Source organism: Epinephelus fuscoguttatus, linkage group LG11 (assembly GCF_011397635.1).
Source record: "Epinephelus fuscoguttatus linkage group LG11, E.fuscoguttatus.final_Chr_v1".
NCBI classification, from domain to species: domain Eukaryota; kingdom Metazoa; phylum Chordata; class Actinopteri; order Perciformes; family Serranidae; genus Epinephelus; species Epinephelus fuscoguttatus.
In genome coordinates, this window is record NC_064762.1 from 26,047,785 (window position 1) to 26,072,276 (window position 24,492).

Here is a 24,492-nt window from a genome sequence, read left to right on the forward strand (position 1 = left end):
AGCACCCTGGGGTTGTGAGAAAGTGCAATTTCATTCCCATGTAGGCCTACTCTGTATGTGGAAATGACAATAAAGTTGAACCTGACTTGACTTAACTGAAATAAATGTAGCACAGTTTGAGGTAAACATGAATTTGAGGAATACAGTATATAAAAAAAGGAGCTCTCAAGTATGGCACAAGGTCTGTACCTCAGAATATCACTTGAGTAAATGTACTACTGTAGTCACATCCCACTCTGAAACTGCCAAATTAAATAACTTGCATTCCATCTGTGTAATTTCTGGGCTCGTGAACATTTGGGATCTTGCAATGAGCCCACAGCAGGCAGGGAAAGGTTGAGAAATCCTGCCTAAAAAGTCCCTGCATCTTCACTTACCACCCACACACCAGCTCACATTAACCTCTGTGGAGAGAGTGGTGCAATAATTGATGGAGGAAATGTGGAGATACAGAGCAGGTTATCAAACAGCAGGCACGAGTTAAAGAAGACATGGTGATATGTCCTCCATTGTAGTTATAAAAGCTACAGAATAAAAGTTTGGCTGACTTTGCTATCATGTTCTGGTGTGTGTGTGTGTGTGTGTGTGTGTGTGTGTGTGGGTGTGTGTTGGGGGTGGACAAACACTGACTGACAGAGAGGCAGAAGGAGAGAGGGCTCGCGCTCCCTCCCACCGCTCGTGCGCACCGACTGTGACTGCGCTCCCTCTCTCATACATTCAAACATGGCGAAACTCTTTGCCATTATACCACCACCATCACCCTCATCCTCCTCCACTCCATCGCTACCATCACCACAACCACCACTACCCTCATCACTATCTTCACCCTCATCATCACCATTATCTCCGATAGCGTGATGACCCGGGAGGATGGAGAAGTTGTCCGCGAGCCTGTCGGAGATCACTTGGAGCCCGTTGGCGCTGCCGTTGGACGCGGTGGTCAGCAAGTTCCGTCTGCCCACTCTGGTCCGTCTGGCCCACGGTAAGAGACTACCTGTACCGGGTGCCTCGACCTCCGGTGCGACCGTTAAAAACTTTTCCGCTGCTGTAGTCTTTTGACAAGTGTTAGCTAGCCAACGTTAACGTTCCCTCGTCGTTTGACATCACTGGAGTTAAAGTAACCATGAGTGTAAGGATGAGAAATGACGATAAATACCGGTTTCCGGTCAGGAAACGGGAAAAAGTCAAACTTTCATCGAAGAAAGTGTTTTTTAAAGATTTTTTTTATGAGTGTAACGACGTTAGGCTGTAAGAACAAGTGTAGCAATTTGCTGAAGAATATCGATGTTAAGTTGCCACTTCCGGTTAGGGTTTTCAGAATAAATCCTTTGACCGTTAATATGGAAAAATCTTTTTGAGTTAAATTAGCATTTTAAATATTAGAAAAAATATAAATGTAAATATATAAATAAGGTATCAGTGTCTCAGAGCGCAACCTTGGCAATAATCTTGACAAAACAGCCTTTATTAGCAAAACAAATTGCAATATTGTGTTTCAGTCATAACAGTAGAACTAGTAGTCATCATAGTAGTATTATTTGTGAGCAGGAATTTAAAATAATTCAAAATGTGTACAAAATGGTTGTGTCTTTTAAAAGAAAAATGGACAAATAAGTGATAGGTTAGTTGGCTTTCTACACTTATCTTAATGGTGTCTCTCTAATTAAAGGTTGTTACCCAATTTTTACATTACCACTTGTTCATGGCTGATAAAGTGGAAGTCCAACACCTAGAATTCCTGGACATTGTTTCCCTTAAACTCCTGTAACGTTCACACAAGATTATCATGTTTCCCAACACGTAAGACTGGTGATGTTTTATACCAAGTGACACTTAGAGTTAAGACATTTTGTTGTTTATGAGCCTGCGCCACTTTATAAACTTGACTGACAGGTTTTGTAGTTGTAGAAGTAGATGTTGCTCAGTTTTGTTTTGAATTGAAATAGCTATACAGTGTATGCACGAGTCAAAGTTTCTTCGAAAGTGAGCTGTGCTCTCAAACCACAAAGACTCAAATTAAACTCCAAACTGAATCATTTTGTATTTTGACAGCATAGACAACGAAACAAGTTTGTTACGCTCCATCAATCATTTGTGTTGGACAGTATTGACATTACTTTTAGGCAAAATGTTGGAGAAACCACTATAATACCTGGGGGGCAAAGTATGCAATCGGAAATTGAGATGTTTCATTGACTGGGCGCATTTGGTGCTTTTATTTTGAAACCCAAGCCGCTGTATTTCCGTTAGTATCCTGGCTTCATCTCGCGACCTTGATGCATTTATTCATTTATTCTCGGACACCGACTTTTCCAGTTCACACCAACACGCAGACATTCATAATGGACTCATTGAGAAACATTTGTGTTCACTTTTCCATTTATTTGTTTCATGTTTTGCCGCCAACATGATTGTGTGCCTCAGCAGCTTCTGTGTCTTTACTTTGGGAACGGTCGATGGGTGTCATGGCCAAAGTTGTTCCAGTCCAGCGAGGCCCGGAAAGCCACAAAGTGTCTGTTGTGCTGCTGAAGTGCTGCTCAATTCTTTTCATATGTAAATGCTGTAATCTGTCGGTGAATGTGGTGAATACTAACGAGCAGCGACGAGGAGGAAAACCTTCCAACTTTCCTCCGTGGACAAAAGCGCGCACCCGAGGCGTGTCATGGTCCCCGAAAATTACGCACCTTAGGTGGCGCGCGTGTGCAGTGTGTGTGTGTGTGTGCAGAGAGACACAGAGAGAGAGCACCCGTAGGTGTTTATTAACTGCACTGTAGTTACCCCACAGATGCATGCTTGTTTGCACAACCAGCCAACCCAGATGGTGGTTAGTTATTTACAACATGGCATGATGTCAGCCTTCTCTATTTTATATTAACAACAAACAAAAACAATGTTTTCTCTGCAGGGGTAGACTGTGGTTTAGTGCTATGAGAGTGTGGAGGTGTATTTCACTGTGACAGGGGCTATAACATGAATGCTCCAGGTTGCATGCTGTTAAATTCAATACTTGCCTACAAATAAAGTATAGCCACAATGAAGTACATTGGGCTATGGAAATGCAGTTCTCAATCTCCATGTCAATATAATAAATGTAACACAAGTTACATGAAAGCTTTTCTCATGTAACAAATGGAATTAGCTGTAGCTGTAACCAGTGGTGGAGAATTAATAGTAGATTTAATCGTACTGTAAACATACTTGGTACTTAAGTGTAACTTTGAGGTACTTATACTCTAATCCTATTTTATATTATTTTGTACCTCGACTTTTTTGTACTTTTTCCATTATATTCATTTGAGAGCTACATTTTGCACATTTCAGATTGTATTTACAGAATATATAAGGAGTTTAGAATATACAATCCAATGTAAATTACCTAACTGAAAGTAAAGTAGGCCTACTTAAAGGTATACTGTGGAGAAATTGTTGGTTACTGTTTCTTGACAATATCACCAGTGAAACTGAAAGGGAAAACTTAACTCCAATTTGATCTCGTTTGCTGTATTTGTGTTTTTTAGGCACACTGTTTGCAATTTTCGTAGCTTACTCTTACATGCATGCTGCTTACGATCTGGCCAGACCGTATAATAAAGATGGACGACTTGACAGCTACCCAAAAGTGAAGCCAAAATATCTTGATTGCCCCCTGGTGGCTGGCTGCAGTATAGGTCATAGGAGCACATGAGACATGGGTCAAAAAAAGAAGAAAAAAAAAAAAATCAAAGTACACATCAATACATTTTTTTTCACAAAGGTTGTTTCTGTCATTTAAAGCCCAGTCTCACTCCGAAGTCGTCGAAATCCGGCACCTGGGCAGCAACTTGCAGTGTCCGAAACCAACAAAAAAAGGCGCCCTTATACGTCATGATATGCAGCTGGTTGCAGTTATAGTTTAACGGCGCCTGGCAGCATCGGGGAAACACAGTGGGCCAATGACGAAAGTTAAGGCGGCGAAAGTCCGACTTGGGCGGGCCAGAGGGGTGGTAGATCCATCAAATAACGACTTTTACCCTAGAGAGCTTTGTTTGCGTCCTGCAAGTTTCTAAAGCCAAACCCTGTTCTTTTTTCCTAAACCCAACCACGTCTGTTTGCTGTTGAAGGGAAAAAACCATCAATTTGCGGTGTTGTTCCGACATAGTGTGTTTAAGAGACTGTATGTCAATGTTAAATTTCCTGTGGAAACAGAAGTGTATTTTGAAAGAAGACAATGCATGCAACAGGCAGAACTTGACACGCCATCCCAGAACGTCAACAACCAATGCACCCAGGGAACCTTGCACGTTGTATGTGGATGTGGAAAGTCCATGACCAAACGTCAATATGTGAGAAGGTCAGAGTGAGAATGTGTTGTCATTTAAGGCAGTACTTATCACACTGACGTATGTTCAAGTTTTCGTTTTTCTTTAAAGTTTGGTTATAACTACTTATGAGGTTAACGTCATGATTGACAGCTGTGCGGGCCAGTCGACTGCACATGATCAATGGCACTGCTCACAATTGGTCCGACGGCGTGAACTTGGTGCTGTGCATTTTGCTACTAAGCAGCCCTGGCTCCAAATGATGTTTCCTGGGCAACAAGTCGGTGGCCATATCCAGGATGTTTTAGCTTCGTTTTTGTACAGTGGAAGGAAGTGGAGATGCATTGTCCGTCTTTATATACAGCTACTTGTCTGGCACCTGGTCACTACCTTTTTATATAGTTCTGAGCTCACCTGTTCGCTGTGTCCAGGAATATCCCTAATGTAGAAGAAAAGAAGGAAAAAAGAAATACAGGCAGAGCACAGAGTGTCTGCAGATAAATACACCACCACATACTTCTAGTGGGTCAGTAGTGATGATTGAGAGAGATAACTTTTGTTTGTGTCTGCACTTTTTTTTGGAAAGTCCTTCACAGTATACCTTTAAAATGAGCTAGCAGCTACGACATTAAAATATTACCATAATACTTCATATATATGCTGTACACTATACCCCTTTGAAAGGAGCCATACTGCATGAGGAATACTTTCACTTTTGATACTTAACAGCCTATGTACTTTTTCCTGATAGTCGTGTACCATTTGTGGTACCTCCTGAAATCTTGACAGCAACATCTGTGAGTCATCCAGAGAAACCATGTTTATGAAAAGTGGCCTTATGAGTGTGTGCAATTTTTGCTTTGAACTCAAACAAGAAACAAGTCGCCTACATTTATCTCAGCGGTGGTAAAACCAAACAGACCTACAGTCCAAATTATCTGCATGACTCAATAACCACAGGAATAAGAGTGAAAATGTGTCACTCTGTGATTTGGGTGAACTGACCCTTTAACATGCAGCCAAACCACTGAAATGTCATCTCGTCTGTCCCGAGTTTGCATTCAGCTATCCATCAACATGACTGTTAGATTAAAAGCTTTGGTAGTAACGGCCCTCTTTCAGCAACAAGAACAAAAAGATGTGCATCCATGTGATCTGTGTGTGAGACAGTGAGAGGGAGCTGTGTGTGTGTGATGTGATTGAATTGTACCACTGTGCTATCTGCAGAAATCAATGCTGTGGTGCAACATGATGGATCTAGTGAAAGCCGGAGAGCAGTGTGTATGTATGGGGGCTGCTGTGTAATAGTGGGTTGCCAGTCGCATGACGGGATCCTGATGAGTAGGTTCTGGGTGGTGAACCGTCGCTGATAGTGGTAATTATGGACACTGAGCCCTGAATGTATGTGTGTGTTTGTGTGTAGGGAGTGTTTTGGTGATTTCCACAGCTGAGCTAGTGTAAACTAAAAATTAAAAACCTATTGTTTCAGAAAGACTATTTGTTTAGTCTTAATCCATTTCTGTGTATTCGTGTGTGTGTTCCAGGTGAATGTGTGGAGGGGCTGTCAGAGGAGGATGTGGTGCTGTTACACTCCTGTCGTCAGTGGACCACAGTGACTGCCCACAGCTTAGAGGAGGGGCACTACGTTATTGGACCCAAGATAGACATCCCTCTGCAATACCAGGGTGAGCCCATGCACCCACACCCACACACACACACACACTGCATGTCCACACAAGCATGCCCAAAAATGTCTAAACAGTCAGTTAAACTTGCGTCCTCAACCTAAAAATATCAATTTCTCCCTAAATTGCTCAAGTGCCCTGGTGGGGGGGGAGTAAATTTCACAGACATTTTTGTCACAAGGTCAAAATTTTCCACTTGCTCTATTTTTGTTGGGACAAATGTCTCTTTGTGCTACAAGACAACTGCGATAGACACAGTAACATTAGACTGATGAGCTGATAGTGGTAAGTAATGTCTGATGGGTTGAAATGTCCTCGCTTTAAAAATGGGGTTGTCAACATGCTTTAAAGATACATTCTCAAGATGAAATACAGTAAGTTTATGATTAATTATTCAAGTTCAAGTTCAGATTCAAGTTAATCTTATCAACCGTGAACCTAGCTGATATGGATTTGTCGTAGTCCAGCTCAATTATAACAGGAAGTAACACATATTCACAATAGATATAACACATGACCAAAACATAAACTCCCAGAATCAACCCAGCCGGCTGCCAATGTCATTGATATTTGGTTGAATTTAGGTTGTGACAATGGTTGACCACAATTCAATGTCATGACATCATCTAATGGCATTGTCAATTTGATGTAGAATACCAATGACAGATGACGTTGATATTTTGTTGGCTTTAAGTCGTGTTGTCAAGTAAACAAAATCCAACGTTTTCCAAACGTCTTATGCCAACGTCATCCTGACGTAGAAAATGCCGTTTAGTTGTAAGGTATGGATGGGCTCGGACTAGCCATTGGGCAATTCCGACAAACGCCAGATAGGCCGGCCTACCTTGTGGGCCACAAGCCTGCTACCTGCAATGTTGGGAAAAAAAATTGTAGGCAAAAAAACAAACAAAAAGACCGTCTGGCTGCAGCAGCACTTGATATTGGAACTGCCCATCTGATTAAGGGTTACAGAGTCCCAAAATTTTCAATACACTACCAATACTGGAATGTAGGTGCAGTGGTACTGGCCGAACGACATCACCCATTTAACCATTGTACTACAGTGCCATCATCCATCCTTCATTCCATCCAACATCTTGCTGATATCAAACTGATATCCAGTCCCTGCTGGAGAGAGATGAGTTTCACATAATCGTCGCAATTGTGATTTAAAGGCCCAGTGTGTAGGATTTAGGGGCATCTACAGGCAGAAATGGTATATGACATTCATAACTACATTTTCATTTGTTTATTATCACTTGAAACTTGAAATTGTTATATTTTATTACCTTAGACTGAGCTGTTTATATTGACATATGGGACGGGTCCTTTGCCACTGGCACTATATAAAGCCATTTGCATTTCACATTGGTCTCTGTGGTTCTCCTACATGTTTGGCACAAGGGAGAAGCTTCAGTTCTGCAACCTCACCGCAAATGCCACTAAATCCTACACACTGGACCTTTAAACTGTTATTTGAATTGTGAAATGCTACATTTGCATTTCATATTGTAAGGTCGTGGGTTCAAGCTTCACTAAGGTTGTCTGGAACCTTTCTTTGTCGAGTTTGCATGTTCTGTCCATGTGACTTCTTCTGGTTACTTCTTCCCAAAATGCATGCATGTCAGGCATGCATAACCCCTTAACTTGTTTGAGTCTTTATCTTGACCCAATCTATGTAAACTTTGTTCCAACGTACAGAACACTGAAATTTTCAGTGAGATCCTAAAGTTAACAAAGTTATGCTTTATTCCAGACTCAGTCTCAGGTTCAAAGAAGACCTGGTTTACTACTTTAGATGAACAAAAGGGGAAAATGGGTTGATGAAATAATTTCACTACAATACAGGTAGATGCAAAAACAGATTTTGGGGGAAATCGTTAGAATCATATAGTCAAACTTGAATACATGATACATTTTCAGCATGTATTGTAAATTGTTACATTTAATGATATATAATAATGGTACATAATATCAGACCCTAAGTTCAAATCCTAATGTACAGACAAATACACATTCATTCACACATTCAACCCGCTTCAGGAGACCGGACCTTCCCTGACTCCTCCTGTCCATTGACCTGTCGTCTTCCTGCTGAATGAGTCTAGTCAGTATGACCTCACCGGAGCTCCATCCCCACAATCCCATTGTTCAGACTGTCCGACCAGTCACATTATTCGCTGTGTAACTGGATCCTAATGACTCCTCTTCATTGTTTCCACCAGCAATGGAGTGCTGATGTCACCTCACACTACTGCCGCCTCTTGGGCTCCTTTTCGGAAGAATGAAGGAACACTTGGGTGGGAGGGAGTGTGTTGAGATCACTGTCATTTTAGACATCTCGTCATTTCACATCGGAAGTGTGAGACCGCCAATATTGGGAATATTAGCAGTTAGTATCGGGAAGTAAACAGCTCAAGGGTTTTCTCAAAGGGGTGTTTTCAGCAATTTAGTATCACTTGCATGAAGAGAAACACATTGCAAGAGACAAGTGAATTATCCCCGTTCCATTCTCATCACAAAGAAAGAGAAAAATAGTAATTATATCATGAATGAGACCCAGTGAGTTTCCTCCTAAATAGTGCTCGTGTCCACTCCAGAAAACAAAGACCTAGACAGACAGATAATAAGGGATAAGGGGCTAATGCTAACTACACAATACACAAACTAATCGGACCCCCAAATTTGATGCTAACACTAGCTGTTGCTGCTAGCCTGGTTTGGTGACCAACATATAAGTTCATGTCAGCTACAGTGCCATTCTCATCATATCAAAGCTGCCAAGCGATAAGTGGGGCTGGGCGATATGGCAAAAAATATTCTTACGATATTTTTCCCATACTGATCGATATCGGCATTTATCACGATATATAACTTGCTGCGAGTTTGAAAAGTATCATAAGAATGTCTGACATCTGAAGAAACCTAATGATTTTCCAGCTTCCCACGGGACTCGTTGTACGCCACTCATACCTGCAGTCAAGCACTTTAATTAATTTCTTGAACCTGTTTTTCTCCACGGTGCTCATGAGAATCATGACTTTGGCAAGAAAGTACGACACTGCATCTGTTATATCTCTGCTCCTTTTCGAAATGAGGAAACTATTGATTGCTGTTTTGGTGCAGCCCCGGTAACGCTGCCCAGAACAGCAGAAGTGCTAGGCAGTTGAGCAACACTTGCTGATGGACTTACTGCAGTTTTGGCTCAGATTTTCATGCTCTCGGTGTAGTCCCTGGGGTGCTTCCTTTTCAGATGATGGAAAAGATTTGTGTGTTTCCCATCCTGGTTAACACTGACTGACGACATATTTTGCAGACCGTATTTGTCCATGCGTCGCCACCTTTCAAGTAGCCAAACCACTTCAGAATTATTGATGTTGTGTAACCGTTTTTAATCCACAATTTCGTCTGTTTTTGAGGACGTAACCTAAGCTCTTCTTCAGCATTACATCAACCACCAGACATCTTTCAGTTCCTCCTCACCTCGGCACACCCACCTCAACACAAACTTCCAACATTGCAGATTGACTGACAGCTGTCTGTTAAATTCTGCTGCATGACACGCTGTTTGGATCTATCCGGGTCTATCCGTATCAAGTAAAAATGACTATAGTTTATCATCATCATCGACATACATTTTATTGCGGTCCCATTTCGAGATCATTTTATCGCCCAGCCCTAGCAATAAGCCACATATTGTCCTTTATTTTTTTTGAGAGGTAGTCGTCACAGTGTTTGTTGTACAATATTGAATGCTGAGAAACCAAACTGATAAGACGTTCCCTCATTTTGGCACCAAGTCAGCTATGACCTGGAGGTATGACATCAGTTGGCACAACGGACAAAGTATGACATCGGTGTTTTGTTGCCCAGAGGAATGATCTGCAGGGGTGTGCAAGCATTTATAAAACCCCACAAAATTAGTTTTTATAACTCTCCCTGCGTATTTTTCAGACAAAAATCTATGTATGATGTGAAACGTATTCAAGCCTGATTTCGACCGTGAATGGGTCGTCCCCAACTAATTTTAGAATCTGGCTGAATTCGTGCCAGTTTAGTTGTTTGACATTTAGTTTCAGGGGGGTCAGGAACTAGGGTCCACACAGTGTCAGCCCAGCTCTGAGGATACAAATTATCAACGGCAAATTAATGCATACATTTTCATTGTTGTGCCCATTTCTGTTGCAGCACCATGCAGCATTACATCAACCACCAGACATCTTTCTCTGTTGTAAACCATTTTAACGACGCATTCCGGTATATGCATTTAAATTTATGCATACTTTAAGGACCACCTTCATGTCTCTTTAAATATGACAGGTGAGTTGTTGTTGAATCAGAGGCCACCGCCAGTGATGAGCTAATGTCTGTGTGATGACTTCATACAGGAAGTCTAAATAAGCTTAGGAGGAGAGCAATATAGGTTTCCCCCTGGGGACTGACAACAGGATGCTCCCTCCTTGTTATTCTCTCTCTCTGTCTGGATCCTCCTCTGTTCATCAGTAAAAGAGGCAAGGATGACTGAAGGGTAGAGGACAGAAAAGCGGAATCAGTGGGTTTCAGGGAAGCAAGTGGCGCCACAGCCACACTTGTAACGTGGAACTGATGGCCAAAGCCTTGTGTGTGGGGATTTAAAAGCCGGTGATTCAGTTTTTATTTCTTTGAGCGACACTTTCTCACAGACTAATAGCTTGTTGCACCTCAGTTCTGTTGATAACATTTGGAGTGTCATTTCTTTGGGAAGGGTGGTGGCGGGTTGTGCTGAAAAGTAGCACTTGCTGGTATTGTTCAGTGGGTGGAAGCTCCTTATCCTGGGGGCTCTGTTTGAATTGGAAGGTGGGGGGTGGAGGAGAAAGAGGGGGACAGAAAGGGAGGGAGGTGCTGGAGAGGAGGATGGTGGAGTTTGGTATTCTGCTCTGCCTCTCAGACAAAAAAACTTTCTCATGTCTCGTTCCCTCACAAACACACACACAAGCACTTTGACTCTTAGGGAAACGAGGACCATTGGAGGGATGTAGTAATTAAATTCAATCTTATAAACTGTGAAGACGAAAGGATAATGGGACTTTAATAAGGCTGAACTGGAGCCTTTTGTACATTCCTCAAATAGTTCTTACAGCATCAGAAAGTGGCCCAAACCAAAAAAACAGGCAGTTTTAAGAACACAAACACAGTTACTGGACTGAAACACTGGAGATCATGAGTGTGAAAGATTTACAGATGGAGGAGGGGATGAGCAAGGAAAAGAGAGGGTGAACGTGTGTGAGTGTATGTGTGAGTGTCTCCATGGTGATGTGTCTCTGCTCTGCGTGAGAATGGGGGCCCTTTATTGGTTGCTATGCCAACCCCGTCGGCTGTCGATTGGCAGAGAACTGGTGCCAGGTCACAGGTCACGGAGGTGTCTTTGTATTCTTCTCGTCCAAACAGTGTCTACTGTGGATGTGTGTTTGTGTGTGTTTGAGGATCTGTAGGGAGTCACAAAGAGAAAAGAAGGACAGAACAAAAAACAACTTTTCACCTCCTTTTTACTCCCTTTCTGTCTTACTCCACTCCTTTCTCCTCTTTCCTTGCCCTTGCTCATTCCTTCCTCTTCCTTTCCCACTTCCTCTGTCCATCTTTGTACCTCCCATCATGCATCTCCTTCACCCTTCTCCTCTCTTCCCCCTGTCCCTTTTCCATCCTCTCTATAGGAAAGTTCAAGTTGTTGGATGAAGACCGAGACGTCAGGGATCCGGTCCAGTATTTTTCCAGCGTGGAGGAAGTTGCTGGAGTCTTCCCCGATCGAGTCTTTGTCATGGAGACAATCACCTTTAGTGTCAAGGTTAGAGTAACACGAGAATGTCACAATTAAAGCTTCTGTCATGCAATATCATGTCCACATGTCCATACATGTGTATGCTGCAGGTGGTTTCAGGGGAGTTCAGTGAGGACAGTGAGCCATACAGCTTCACTCTGCAGGCTGGAGATGAGCTGTCACTCATGGGGAAGGCGGAGCTCCTCTGTGCCACGCCCTCTAAGGAAAAGACAGGACTGAGCGCGCTCTTGAGACGCCTGGGAAAGACTCCTAGAAGTGCGTAAGGCCAAACTGTCAAGTTTTATGTTTTATGGAGTTTAGTCACAGTGATTATTCATGTGCTCCAGTAAAGGGGAATCAGTGACATCATTGGCAGTACTGTATGGGTTGTGAAGTTCATTTCTGCTTGGAAATGGATCTATATTCAGTGTTTCTCACAGGATTAGATTCTATTTATGGTAGCAGCTAACCGTAAGGGTGGGGTTGGGGAGTCCAGCACTCGTTGACTGATCCTGGAAAGCCCACACTCAACAGCAACTTTCAGGATGCTTTCAGACCTAGAGTTGTCTTGCTTTGGTCTGAATCAGGGACTAATTTTGTTACAAAGTCGCATAATTGCGTGAGTTGGTTCATGTTCTCACAGCAGCATTTACAAGCAGACACGATAAAATGCCTTGTGTGAGAAAGCTGCTCTTGATTGGTCAGAATTTCCATGCGGGAAAAATCCAGGAAGTAAACAAAACACTGAAGAAGAGTACACTTGCAAGATAAATGTGACACTTTCTAATGTGGGACAACTACGCAGGTTGATTTTAGCGCTGGTCATCGTGTACTATATTTTTGTCATTGTTCATTTTAGTCAAACCATACAGTTTGAAAACGAGGCGCGGCTCCAACTAGAAAACAGTGTTTTGATGCATTGGATGTGCTGAATGTGTATATTAAAGCAGTACAGGAGGAGGTGCATATTAATAATCCTCCAGGACTGTAACATGCTCATGTTTAACCCAAACAATGTGTAATGCGGCTGCAGTTGGTTCGGATTGAGGTCGAAACACGTTCTCACCACAAACAAACCGCACCAACTTTCGTTTGTAACCAGACCAAGACCACCCCCTCAAGAAGGTCTCGATCCACTTGTTTTGGTGCGCACCTAAGCGCAATTGCTGTGTTCACACCTGCCCAAACGAACTGCACTTAGGGGGCAAACAAACTGGAGTTCAACTGAACCGACAGGGCAGGTGTGAAATCACCCTCAGTTGCTGGTGTTTCACAGGTTAGATGCAGAGCTGAAGGACCGTCTCTGGAGTCGTTCTCCTCCTGGCAAGTTTTTTTTTCCTAGGATGGCAACGTCCGTATTTTTCGTACAAAAATCTCACCCGTCTAAAAATAAATACAACCTTAGCTTGTGTCTATCACTTGCACACTGACTGCTAAACTTTAGTCCATCATTCAAGTCTTTGGAAAACTTTGTGTCCATCAAAAGCTTAAAGAGTCGTTTGACCAAGATGCAGTGAAGAAAATATGGCATAACCTGCGGGCTACATGCATCTGCAACAAGAGAGAGCGATGGGGCACACAGTAGATTGCAGTATTCACGTGGATGATAATGACAAGGAAGAGGATTTAATAGAGAATGAGGACCACAGACAGACAGAGAAAGTGACAGTGTGGAGACAGAGAGGTAGGACAGCTTAGCCCCTACAGGTAACCGCAGTACTAAATACAAGATGCAGGCAGAGAGTGACGATAGCCAGGGAAGTGCACTCAGTGGAGAGAACCAAGGGATGAAATTTGTCTTTTCATTTTGTCTCACATTGCAAACTTAAGCAACGAATAGAACAATAAAACAGATTGGACTCAGTGTGCAAGGTTTCTGTCCTTACTGACTTTTGTCGGATGACAGACTAAAAAAACGCATTTGCAAAATGCAGACTTGGTGGGCAAAAGACTACTTCAACATTCATAGACTAATCCTGACCAATCTTACTCCTCTAAACCAAACTAATGCAACCAACAAAGGCAACGAGCACTAGCCAGTCAGAAAGAGTAGGGTGGGTCATGCCGTTGCCACTCTAGGAAAAAATAGGGCAACCAGTTAGCACAAGCTAACACAGTGATAGTGGCTGATATCTGACACAAGCCATAAACAGTCCCAACAAACTCAGACCGACACGAAACAACTTTACTCTGTAGTGAATCCCGTTAATGACCATTAGGTAACGTTAGCCGTGTCATGCTTACAGTAATTTTAGCCCTGTCACTGTTTAGTCAGTGGACTCTCACACACTGTTCCCAGCGTGGAGCTCACTCATACTCCCGCAGCAATAGTCTTCTAGCGGGCAGCAGGGAGGTGGAGGGACCACAAGGTCACCATTCTCAGTACACCACACTACCAAACTACAAACTCTGTTCAATATTTGTTCATAACCCAGATCAGAGCGTCTGTTTTCAGGCATGAATGTGGAGCAGTTTCATTTAACAGAAGACCAATGTGAGCGTAACTAATCCACCTTTCTGTCTCTGCCTCTTCAGGTAAAACTCCCTGCTTGGTCTGTATGAACCATCGCACCAATCAGAGCGTCAGCCTCCCCTTTGGTTGCCGTGGACGTTTTTGCACTCGCTCCCCTTTGGAGCAGGGCATGCTGGGAGGGGAGCACACAGTACGCAGCATCATTGAGAGGGTGCGCCTCCCTGTCAATGTGTCTGTGCCTTCACGACCACCACGAAACCCCTATGACCGCCATGCGGTCCGAGAGGGCCACCGCTACAAGCTGCTCAACATTGTCAGCAAGACAGTGGTGCTCTGCATGGTACTCCGCCGCCAGGAAGTCTCCCCCTCCCACTTCCTGTTGCTGCGCTGCATGCCTCGGTTTAACGTGGCTGAGGCCTCCGTCCACACGGCGGCGCTGGAGAGCCTTTTATTGCGCCATGCATTTGACCCAGATGCCTACTCTCGTGCTGTGAGAGAAACCCGGCCAGAGCTGGAGTGTATGACAGAGGAGTGTGTGAGCCCGCGGCGCTCTCGTATGTGTGTGTCGGGTCAGGACTCTTTAGCACCGGCACTGCAGCGCCTTTCCATGTGTGGATATGGGGGTGGGGTTTCGGACAGCCTATCACAGCGCTGCAGGGACTCTCTTGGAGAGCGGCTGGGGGAGGGACCAGGTGAGGAGCGGGAGTATGTGACTCCTGAGTGGACTGAGGCTGAAATGAGGACCAGTGAGGAAATCCCTTACGAGGAACTCTGGACCAATCAGAATGCAGAGAGCTTGGGGAAGGAGCCAAACCTCATCTCCTTTCATTCATCTTCCTCACTGGATGGTTCTCTTGGTACCGTGGTGACAAGAGTGTCTACCCCACCACCTGTACCTCCAAAATCTGATGCTGTGAGTTTCAGTCTTCACCTCCTGTCCTTCTTTTCGTCCTTCTGTGTCTAATCCCTTTTATCCGTCCACAGCAGCATCCGGTTGTTAAAAGTCAGGATGCCTGGTTTGAATTATTCATACATTACAGCTTTTAAACCTCAGCGGCCACATTCACACACTCACACAAACTCACACTGACTTCCTGGAAAGGCTGCCATACACTCACAGGCCATATGCTAACAGCACATGAATACACATTACCAAGGATGCAGCAGGTACATGTGTGTTGCATGCTGGAATACAGTTATTCAATAAATAGAACAGTCAGTTCAGTCCTGTGGTAGAGTATAACTCTGATGGAGCCTGTGGTCTAAAGAATGACCAAATTGTTATTGATTCCATGATAAATGATGGTCACATAGCAACAGTGTAACCATTTCTGATGATTAGAATAGACAACAAAGGTTGTGAATAAACTTGAATAAATGGTTAGCATTGTCGCCTCACAGCAAGAGGGTCCCTGGTTCGAATCCCTGGGTGAGGAAGCCCTTCTTTGCGGCGTTTGCATGCTCTACCTGTGTCAGCGTGGGTTTTCTCTGGGTACTCCAGCTTCCTCCCACAGTCCAAAGACATGCAGGTTAATTGATGACTCTAAATTGTCCTCACGTGTGAATGTGAGTGTGAATGGTTGTCTGTCTCTATGTGTCTCTATGCCTGTCCAGATTGTACCCTGCCTCTCACCCAATGTCAGCTGGGAAGATGAATGCATGAATGAAAGAATGAATATATACATACATGTACAGTATGTGTGAAGCACTAACTACTGTATGACTGCTCAACAAATGACTTAAACGTCAAATGTAGTTTTAAAATTATTGTTGATTATTTTTCTTTTGATCGAATAATTGTTTAAGCATGAAGTTCTTTCTGCAGTTCTTTCAAACCCTCCTTTTTCCTGTGTTCCACTAGCTTCTTAACTCAATGTGTTTTCTCATGGAGGGCTCAGTTATTGGTTCATCTGTCAGGGTTTCTCAAAGAAAAGTTAAACATGTTCCTGAGGTTTCCTTTCTATATTTTAAGCTAAACAGGTACCTGGATAGAACATTTGAGCATGTTACTATTTTAACATAAGACATAACATTGAAAAATGTATCCTCATACAGTGGTTTGCATGATATCTATTGAATTGGCCTCCATAGATGGTGTTATATATTTAACGTAAAGTTAGTTTTTGTTTAGAAATGTAATGTTGTGTATGTTAAGTTTAAGAAAAGAAACATGGTGACAACAAACACAGCCACAGTCCTGTGTTTTGTGACCCAACCACCACCCCAACCTGCGTCCTTATGCAGACTACTGGCCTCCTTGCTGTTTCGTGCGTTATACATAAATTACAAGCATGCATGGGTGCAGATCTGATGGCAAGTTTGGGGGGGACACAATCAGTTGTGATTTTTTTTTAATTGCACGCGTGCAAATCATGCCCACAGAGTGCTTGAGATTGCCAGCATATTTCACGATATCATAGAGGCTTATCACCATCACCAAGTCATTCAAAAAGCACTACAAAGAGAATCATATGCTTACCTTTACTGTTTATTTCTCTTAAACAGCCAGTAGTACATGGAACCAACCATCACCCTCCTTTTAACTGCTTCGATGTTAGTTAATGCTACTTCTAGTTTCAGGGTCTCAGGCATGTTATATCCACTCATGTTCTCTTCTCTCGCCTCTCACGGATTCCCATTTCTCCTCATCATCTTCTCTTTCTCCCAGTATATAGGACTACTGTATACATTTGTTCAACTTCAATCATTTAAGCTATTTAGAATTGGGGGGGACAATTTGTGTTTTTCAGAATTTGGAGGGGACATGTCCCCCCCGTCCCCCCCGGGATCTGCACCCATGCAAGCATGTGATTACATTGAATATATGAATTGTGATGCATAACTTTACAGAGGTATACGTACAGTGCATGAGAATACTGAACAACTAAAGCTCCCATGATCCTCCAAAACACTAGTTGGCGGTGGGGTTTCTGTCAAGTGCTGTAAAGTTTAGTTGATTCAGAACACACCTAAAACACACATTAAACATGGTTTAATAGCGACAGTTTTAAACACAAATACACAAATCACTATACCTCACAGGATTCACAGACAAAGCACTTGTCTTTTGCTTGCCTCATTTTCCCCACAGATACAACATGCTAATGTTTTCAGCACAAGCCTATGGCATTTTAAATTGTATAAATTAGCCTAGCAACTAGTGGACTTTTCCTCTACTCGTATTAAGCCAGGGACAACAGCAACATTTAACAAAGGTAACGGCACACAATTTGGCTCCATTACAACTCACAAGGTTCACTGACAACGCAACTGTCTTATACTAAACATGTTTTCCAAACAAATACAACATTCTAACGTTATTAGCACAAGCCTATGGCATTTTACACTGCAAAAATTAGCCTAGGGACAAGCAGAGATCTCCTCTACTCATATGAAGCCAGGATAGATCACACACAAGACCTAAAATGCTATTTTGTGGAGGCTGTATTGTCTTCACAATTTATTGTTTCTTATCTGTCAAATTTAAGTAAATAAAAGTTTCCTTTCCACTGAGGGAAATGGTTTCAGCTTACTAAACGGTCCACGTTGCCACGACAGGCTACAGCATAGGTTCTACATCGACGCAAAGCCTACATCATAAGTACAGCGCTGATTCGACACAAAAGTATAAATCCCACATAAGGGAGCAGTGATAAACTGTGAAAGGGGACACAACTTTGTCACTTTATAGGGGAGAGGCATGTGAATCACTAGTTTAAAAGTTAATGTTACCATAAAACATAAAATGCATCACTTCCTGTAACATTTTTCTCCATTACAAACTTTTGCAACCAGACATTACCAATTTAGAACTGTCAAAGAGCAGGCTTTCATAAAAACGTGGTCGTGACACTATCACTTGCTGATAAAAAAGAGGCATATTTATTTTATTCAACATATATGGGAAGGTTGTGGAATATTCCTTTCATAGTGTTTAAGTGGAACACAGTGTCTTTGTAATTTCTGTTTTGACTACTTTTAGCTCAGGGTTGTATATTCGCTGACAAAGCTCAGTCTAAACATTATACTATCTATTACATGTTTCATGCGTTTCATGTTAAACTGAAGTCCCTTGTGTTCTTGTATAAGATGACCAACACTTGCATGATACCATCTCTAAAACAAATAGTTTTTACATCAAAAACGGTGTGTCACGCTGGAAACAAGGTTGTCTTCGTAGCTGAGCTATTCTTTTTTTTGAAGTTAAGAGGTGGTTGCCCAGTGTTGGTGTTCACATGTTAGTGTATATGGTGTCTGTTTGTAAGGGGGAAATTATCACGCTTTGTTTTGCTTAATTAACTTTTATCTTACAAAGTGATGGCAGCTAGAAGCAGTACAGAGAGTGTGTGGGTGATATCTGCTGTACAGCTGGATTATACCCTGTCACACCAGTGTTTCTTCATTCCCCGATATTAAGCCTGCCAAGACACTGTGTGTGTGTGTGTGTGTGTGTGAGGGAGTTTGTTTGAGGTGTAAAGGTCACCAAGTTTGACATTTACCAAGCAGAACATTGAGACAAGCCAGCACGCGTGCACACACACACACACACACACACACACACACACACACACACACACACACCCATAAAACCTCTTGAGAAGTCAACTTTAGGAGTTAACTTTTTATTTGCTGTTGTAGCTCTCATTTTTCTGTGTGTGTTTGTGTGTAGGTGAGAGAGGAGTGTCGCTACTTGATTGCCCCTCCAGTTCCCCCTCGCTGCTCTAAAGGAGGCTCCATCTCCAGTCCAGTCCCCAGCCCTCCGGTCCCGCCTCGCTTCCCCAAAACCTCCACCTCCCCTAGACCCAACCTTTCCTTCTACTCCTCTGGACTTCAGGACAGGTACAGTACAGTGTGAATGCTTACTTTTTACATGAGACAAATCCTTTTCACATTTATTTGGAATTATTAATGTAAATACTGGGAGGATTGGTGGCCTTTTTGGGCCTCAATAGTTTTACTTTGGATGTGCTTTTCAGTAGAAAACAGGGAGGCTCATGTTCCTCCAGCTCAAATTGAGCTAATGTCACCACCGTTTCCTAATCAAAGGATGCCACCAGAATCTCATCCTTCTTCCTCTTTAAAGTAGATGATAAGTTATCCCGGACAAAAAGAAACTTTCTGCTGAGAAATTCGGAAAAAAAATAACTATTGTTGTTAGAAAAAGGCCACCATTGGATTCCAAGGTAACACAATGACTTTGCCTATAACAATTGAAAGCTACATTACATCAGGTAAGAGTAAGTATCACACAGAAGAGTGCTCCACCAATTTAGCGTTGCACTTTTATAACATTGTCTAACTCAAGATGAACGAAACTGATGCAGCAGAGCCAGAGATATCACCTTTTTTATTCCACACTTTGTTCTTCCCGTTCCAAACCTGATGCCTACATTTCCAACAATGCAACTGGACCACTGACACTTTGGTTAAAGATTCAGGTGTGGTATACTGGTAGTAGCTTAACTTCATCTGCTGATGATCATGTGATATAATGGAAATGCACCCACGGCTGGACAGGCTATCGAAACAAAGAACAGAGAAGCTCAGATCACAACACACACAGAGCAACCGTGACTTCTTTGCTCCGAACGTCCTTTCTCCCATAGAAACAGAATGAGAGTAGAATGGAAATTCCAATCAACATAGCAGGATGGTCAGGGCAGTGGCAGTTTATGTGGACTGTTGCCACTGCAACCATTGTAGCTGGCTAACCTCTGTATAAACTTAATGGTTGTTTAATAATAACTACACTGAACAAAAATATAAATGCAACACTTTTGTTTTTGCTCCCATTTTTCATGAGCTGAACTCAAAGATCTAAAACATTTTCTATACACACAAAAGACCATTTCCCTCAAATATTGTTCACAAATCTGTCTAAATCTGTGTTAGTGAGCACTTCTCCTTTGCCGAGATAATCCATCCCACCTCACAGGTGTGGCATATCAAGATGCCGATTAGACAGCATGATTATTGCATCGGTGTGCCTTAGGCTGTGAGGTGGGATGGATGATCTTCGCAAAGGAGAAGTGCTCACTAACACAGATTTAGACAGATTTGTGAACAATATTTGTGAGAAATGGTCTTTTGTGTGTATAGAAAATGTTTTAGATCTTTGAGTTCAGCTCATGAAAAATGGGAGCAAAAACAAAAGTGTTGCGTTTATATTTTTGTTCAGTGTAGATACCGGACGGCATCTATTTAGTTCAGTGGAATTGCTCGCATGGTGCATGTGTCAAAAAGTTTTCAGCTTTAGGGTTTACTTACGAGGTTTGCGACCAACGGAATATCTGCGGTAGTGTTTCTCCTGCTGGTGGCTCAGGCCTCAAGTTCCTCCTAGGCTCATAGACTTTCCATTGTGATGACATCACAGATTTTTTAAATCGCTTTCGTCAGCTAAAGCAACATTTTATAAATAAAAAACCTCCAAGGATCATAAAGTCACAATAGAAAGAGTCATAATTGACCTTGTTTGCAGTTCAAGATGTCCTGTCAACAGTTTCACAGATGTCTCTTTTACAATGGTGGCCTATGGGGAAAATGCTTTTTGGACCACCAGGATTTTTTTTTTGCTGCAATACCATAAGTGGCCACTGGGAAAATTAGAAGCAGGGTGAAGCATACTTGGGAGCCTGATAAACTTCCATTTTCACAAACTGACTTGCAGCCAGTCGCAAATTCACAGAGGTGAGGCTTTGCAGTAACAACCAAATGAGCAGTATCGTGGTAGTACTGTATGAAGCATCTAGAAGCATCTTTTGTGCACTGTCTCCATTGCCTTGCTGCTAGAGAGGAATTGAGGATTGCTGGATATACGTTACAGCATTACCCAGTAAGAAAAGGGACTTGCTAGAGTATGTTTGCCAGTTTCAGTTGGGAGATGTGTTTACAAGACTTTACTACCTTTGAACATATCTAACATAACAAAATAAATAAAGTTAAGTCCTTTGTCCTTGTTAAACATTGAAAAACACAACTATACGCCAATATAAGTTTCTCTCTTTCACCAAACTAAGACTAACGTTCGCCTGTTTGCCTTGCTAACTCTTCAATAAAACACGGTTCATTCAGACTCGACAGAGACAACACCATCTTGTTAAGCATCTGCCTTTCTGCTGTTCCAACAATGACCAACTCTAGTTCGGTTGAACTAAACACCAAGTTAGATGCGAAAACATGCAGATCTACATGCTGTCTATCCTCATGGTCTCTGCCTCTCAGCTGTACATCCTTTGCAATGTCAATGCTGCTGATCACTTAAAAGACAGCAGTAGGACAAAACAGAGTTCTTGAACTAGTAGTAAGTATCACACACTATACAGTCTCAGCGTGTTATCACCATAATAGCGATCATTTTCCGATAAAATAGTCAAATGACCACGGCAAACTGTTGTTTCTATTTATTATATTTCTGTGATTAGTCCACTATATCTCTCCATTGCTAATACTTGTTTGTTGCTTTACTAATGTTCTGAATGTTGTATATAGCACCTTTAAGGGACCTTGAGATGAAATGACTTGTTGATATATGATTATTAAGACGATAAACGTTACACCAATAAAATGTATATGATTTCAGTTCTTTACATGGAATAGTTATGCCGAACAGCTAGAAGCTAATGTCGCTTTCTCCTGCTCTGTCCCAGCTGTTCGCCCTCCCCAGATGCTTCCCTCTACTGTTACCCATGCTCCTGGGCGGACTGCCCGGCCCCTAACCCTGCCAGTCCTGAGCCAGTCTCCGCCACCCCTGCAGACAGCACGGCCACTCCTCAGCCAGCACAGGCCACCTGGGCAGAGCCGTGGGTAGATTCCTTCACTTCCTCCGGACCTCGACTGAGGCCGCCACCGCCACAGAGTCGATTTGCCCCCTTCGGAGCTTTGAACCCCTTCAACCGCCAGTCCCCGTGTCCCTCACCCGAGCCCACTGCCAATCCCACGACAGATTCCTCCAGAGGTGCAGAGGGTGGTGGGACATCCACGGGGGTCACTGAAGGGTTGTCCCAGCCCCCTGACCCTACCTGGCGACCCCCTGCTGACCTATCTGTGCTGTCATTGGAGGAGGTGTCAGCCTGCCTACGGTTCATCGGCCTATCAGAGGCAGCGGTGGCCGTGTTCCAGAGGGAGCGAATTGACGGCAGCCTCCTGGTGCAGCTGACCGAGGACATCTTGTCACATGACTTCCACCTGAGCCGACTCCATGTCACCAAGATCACACAATTCATACAGGGCTGGAGGCCCAAGATTTAACACACACACACACACACACAAACACACACAGTCCTTACAATGTGCCTGTTGGCTACTGAGCCATCCTGAATGTGCCTTCCACTGTGACCAAGTGGCTGCTGAGCCCCACTGACTGAGGCTGAGACTTTGCAGAAGGAAACCACGCCACCCTGTGGTCACACTATAGAACTGACACTTGACTCGCTCTCATGCCAGGAGTCTCTGACAGACTGACTGCATTTTTCCTGTGTGAATCACAGACTGGGACTAGTTTACTAACAAATGGCAACGTCAGAGAGCTACATGATGAAAGTGCCCAGTTTCACTTTGTCCTTGGGGCAGATATTCAACCATAATACATCGTCATGCTTCGAGAGAGCTAAAGGTTTTAAACCCTGCATGGATTTGTGTGATCTTCATGATGTGGTCCCACATAAAATGCCTTCATTCTACATAAAAAATAAGGGGTTTAATATGAGTTTTGGAAACATAAAGGGATTCACAGCTTCTATTGCCGACCAGTAGAACAACACAGATGTAACACTGAACCTGTTCCCTACCTGAGTCTCTGGCACAGCCTTCTTCATCTGTGCTTGAGCTTCAGTGGCCTGTAATTGGCATAAATGACAATTATTAGAAGATAAGAAAAGGCTAGTTGTTTAAAGCTAAATGAAAAAAGAAAAGTGCAGAAAGCATGAAAGTCAGATGCTCCAATGAAGTCATTAGTGAGTTTCTGGTATTGATCAATGATTCACTGAACCATCTCTTAATGTACAGTATTCTGTATCAAGGCCATTTTGTGCTTTGGGAGAGTGACTTTTTTTTAAAATTAACATTCCCTTTGAGGGTAACACGAGGTCTCCTTCTGTCTGTAGTCAGATACACAGATGTGTTGCCATGCTATGATAGAATTTTTCGACTGCCTCAGAAATAGTGTTCTCAAAATGTACCTCAGATCACTTGTTCAGATATGCTTGATTTAGCCATGCATAATAATAAATGAAATTACACTAAGTAATATGTTCACATTTGTTTACTTCTGCATTACACACCACTAGACTAGTACTAGGTCAATAAAGCATAAGAAATATCTGAAAATATGAGGAAAGAGAGTGAACGTGAGACTGATATTGTGGACCCACAGAATGTTTTCTTTTTTATATACCCAAATGAGCTTTAATCTATTGTACTGTTCTAAGTTCTGAAACAGAAAATGTTCCCATACACTCAGGACACTCCCCTGGGTCATCTCAGTATCATCAAGCACATCTTTCCCAATTTACTGTCTATGAAGCAGCTCCAGACTTTAGACCCTATGACATCACGAGTTTAAGTTTCAGGATTTGAGAGAGTTGTTCATGTTTACTTATATTTACTTATATTTTCCTGGACTGTCTTAGACCATAGGCGTAACATGTATGAATTTTAGCAGGCACAGGTACACAGCGTGGTCCTCACAAGATGGCACTCCCATCCAAAAAATGTAACATGGCATGATACATTCTCTTTAATAAGCAAATGCTAACAAAGCCTAGATTAACAGCAAATAAAAGTTAAAGGGGAACACCACTTAAAGATTATAATATATTATCCTAATTTCAATTTTATTCATAAGGCCCAATATCAGAGATCATAATTTGCCTTCTTCACAGTGAAGATCCAAAAGGACAAAGGGATAAGGAAAAACTCCACCAAAGAAGAAAAAAAACCTTTAACAGGAGAAAAAAAATGGGAGAAACCTCAGGAAGAGCAATTGAGAAGGGATCCCCCTTCCAGGCCTAGGTTCAATCAATATCTGTGAACACAAGCAACTTTCTCTCAAAGCCAGAAACCAGACAAGTCTCAAACTTGGGATATCATAGGGTATAAAGTGTGGAGCTGCTCCATAGACAACTAATGAGAACCTGGTTTTGTGAACCCAGACAACAACCCAGTCTTCGTCCAAAGTCGTCGAAAATTTGGCGCTTGGGTTAGTGACTTGTGGCATCGGACACTGAGTGTGTTTACAAGGTCTTT

General features: G+C 42.7%; 1 protein-coding gene across 1 annotated transcript; it reads left to right on the forward strand.

The window, feature by feature from the left end:
* Positions 1 to 655: 655 nt before the first annotated feature.
* Positions 656 to 23,480, forward strand: gareml (GRB2 associated, regulator of MAPK1-like). The gene is made up of 7 exons (XM_049590876.1): positions 656 to 982; positions 5,843 to 5,983; positions 11,674 to 11,804; positions 11,888 to 12,053; positions 14,313 to 15,163; positions 18,920 to 19,089; positions 21,897 to 23,480. Exons 1-7 carry the CDS (start codon positions 871 to 873, stop codon positions 22,495 to 22,497), a joined length of 2,172 nt encoding a protein of 723 aa, XP_049446833.1. The 5' UTR covers positions 656 to 870; the 3' UTR covers positions 22,498 to 23,480.
* Positions 23,481 to 24,492: the final 1,012 nt, after the last annotated feature.

Excerpts from the sequence above, each read along its gene's own strand:
- gareml (XM_049590876.1), top strand. The coding sequence starts at position 871 with ATGGAGAAGTTGTCCGCGAGCCTGTCGGAGATCACTTGGAGCCCGTTG. Across the intron at positions 983-5,842 it reads TCTGGTCCGTCTGGCCCACG|GTGAATGTGTGGAGGGGCTG; the intron begins GTAAGAGACTAC and ends TGTGTGTTCCAG. Across the intron at positions 15,164-18,919 it reads TACCTCCAAAATCTGATGCT|GTGAGAGAGGAGTGTCGCTA; the intron begins GTGAGTTTCAGT and ends GTTTGTGTGTAG.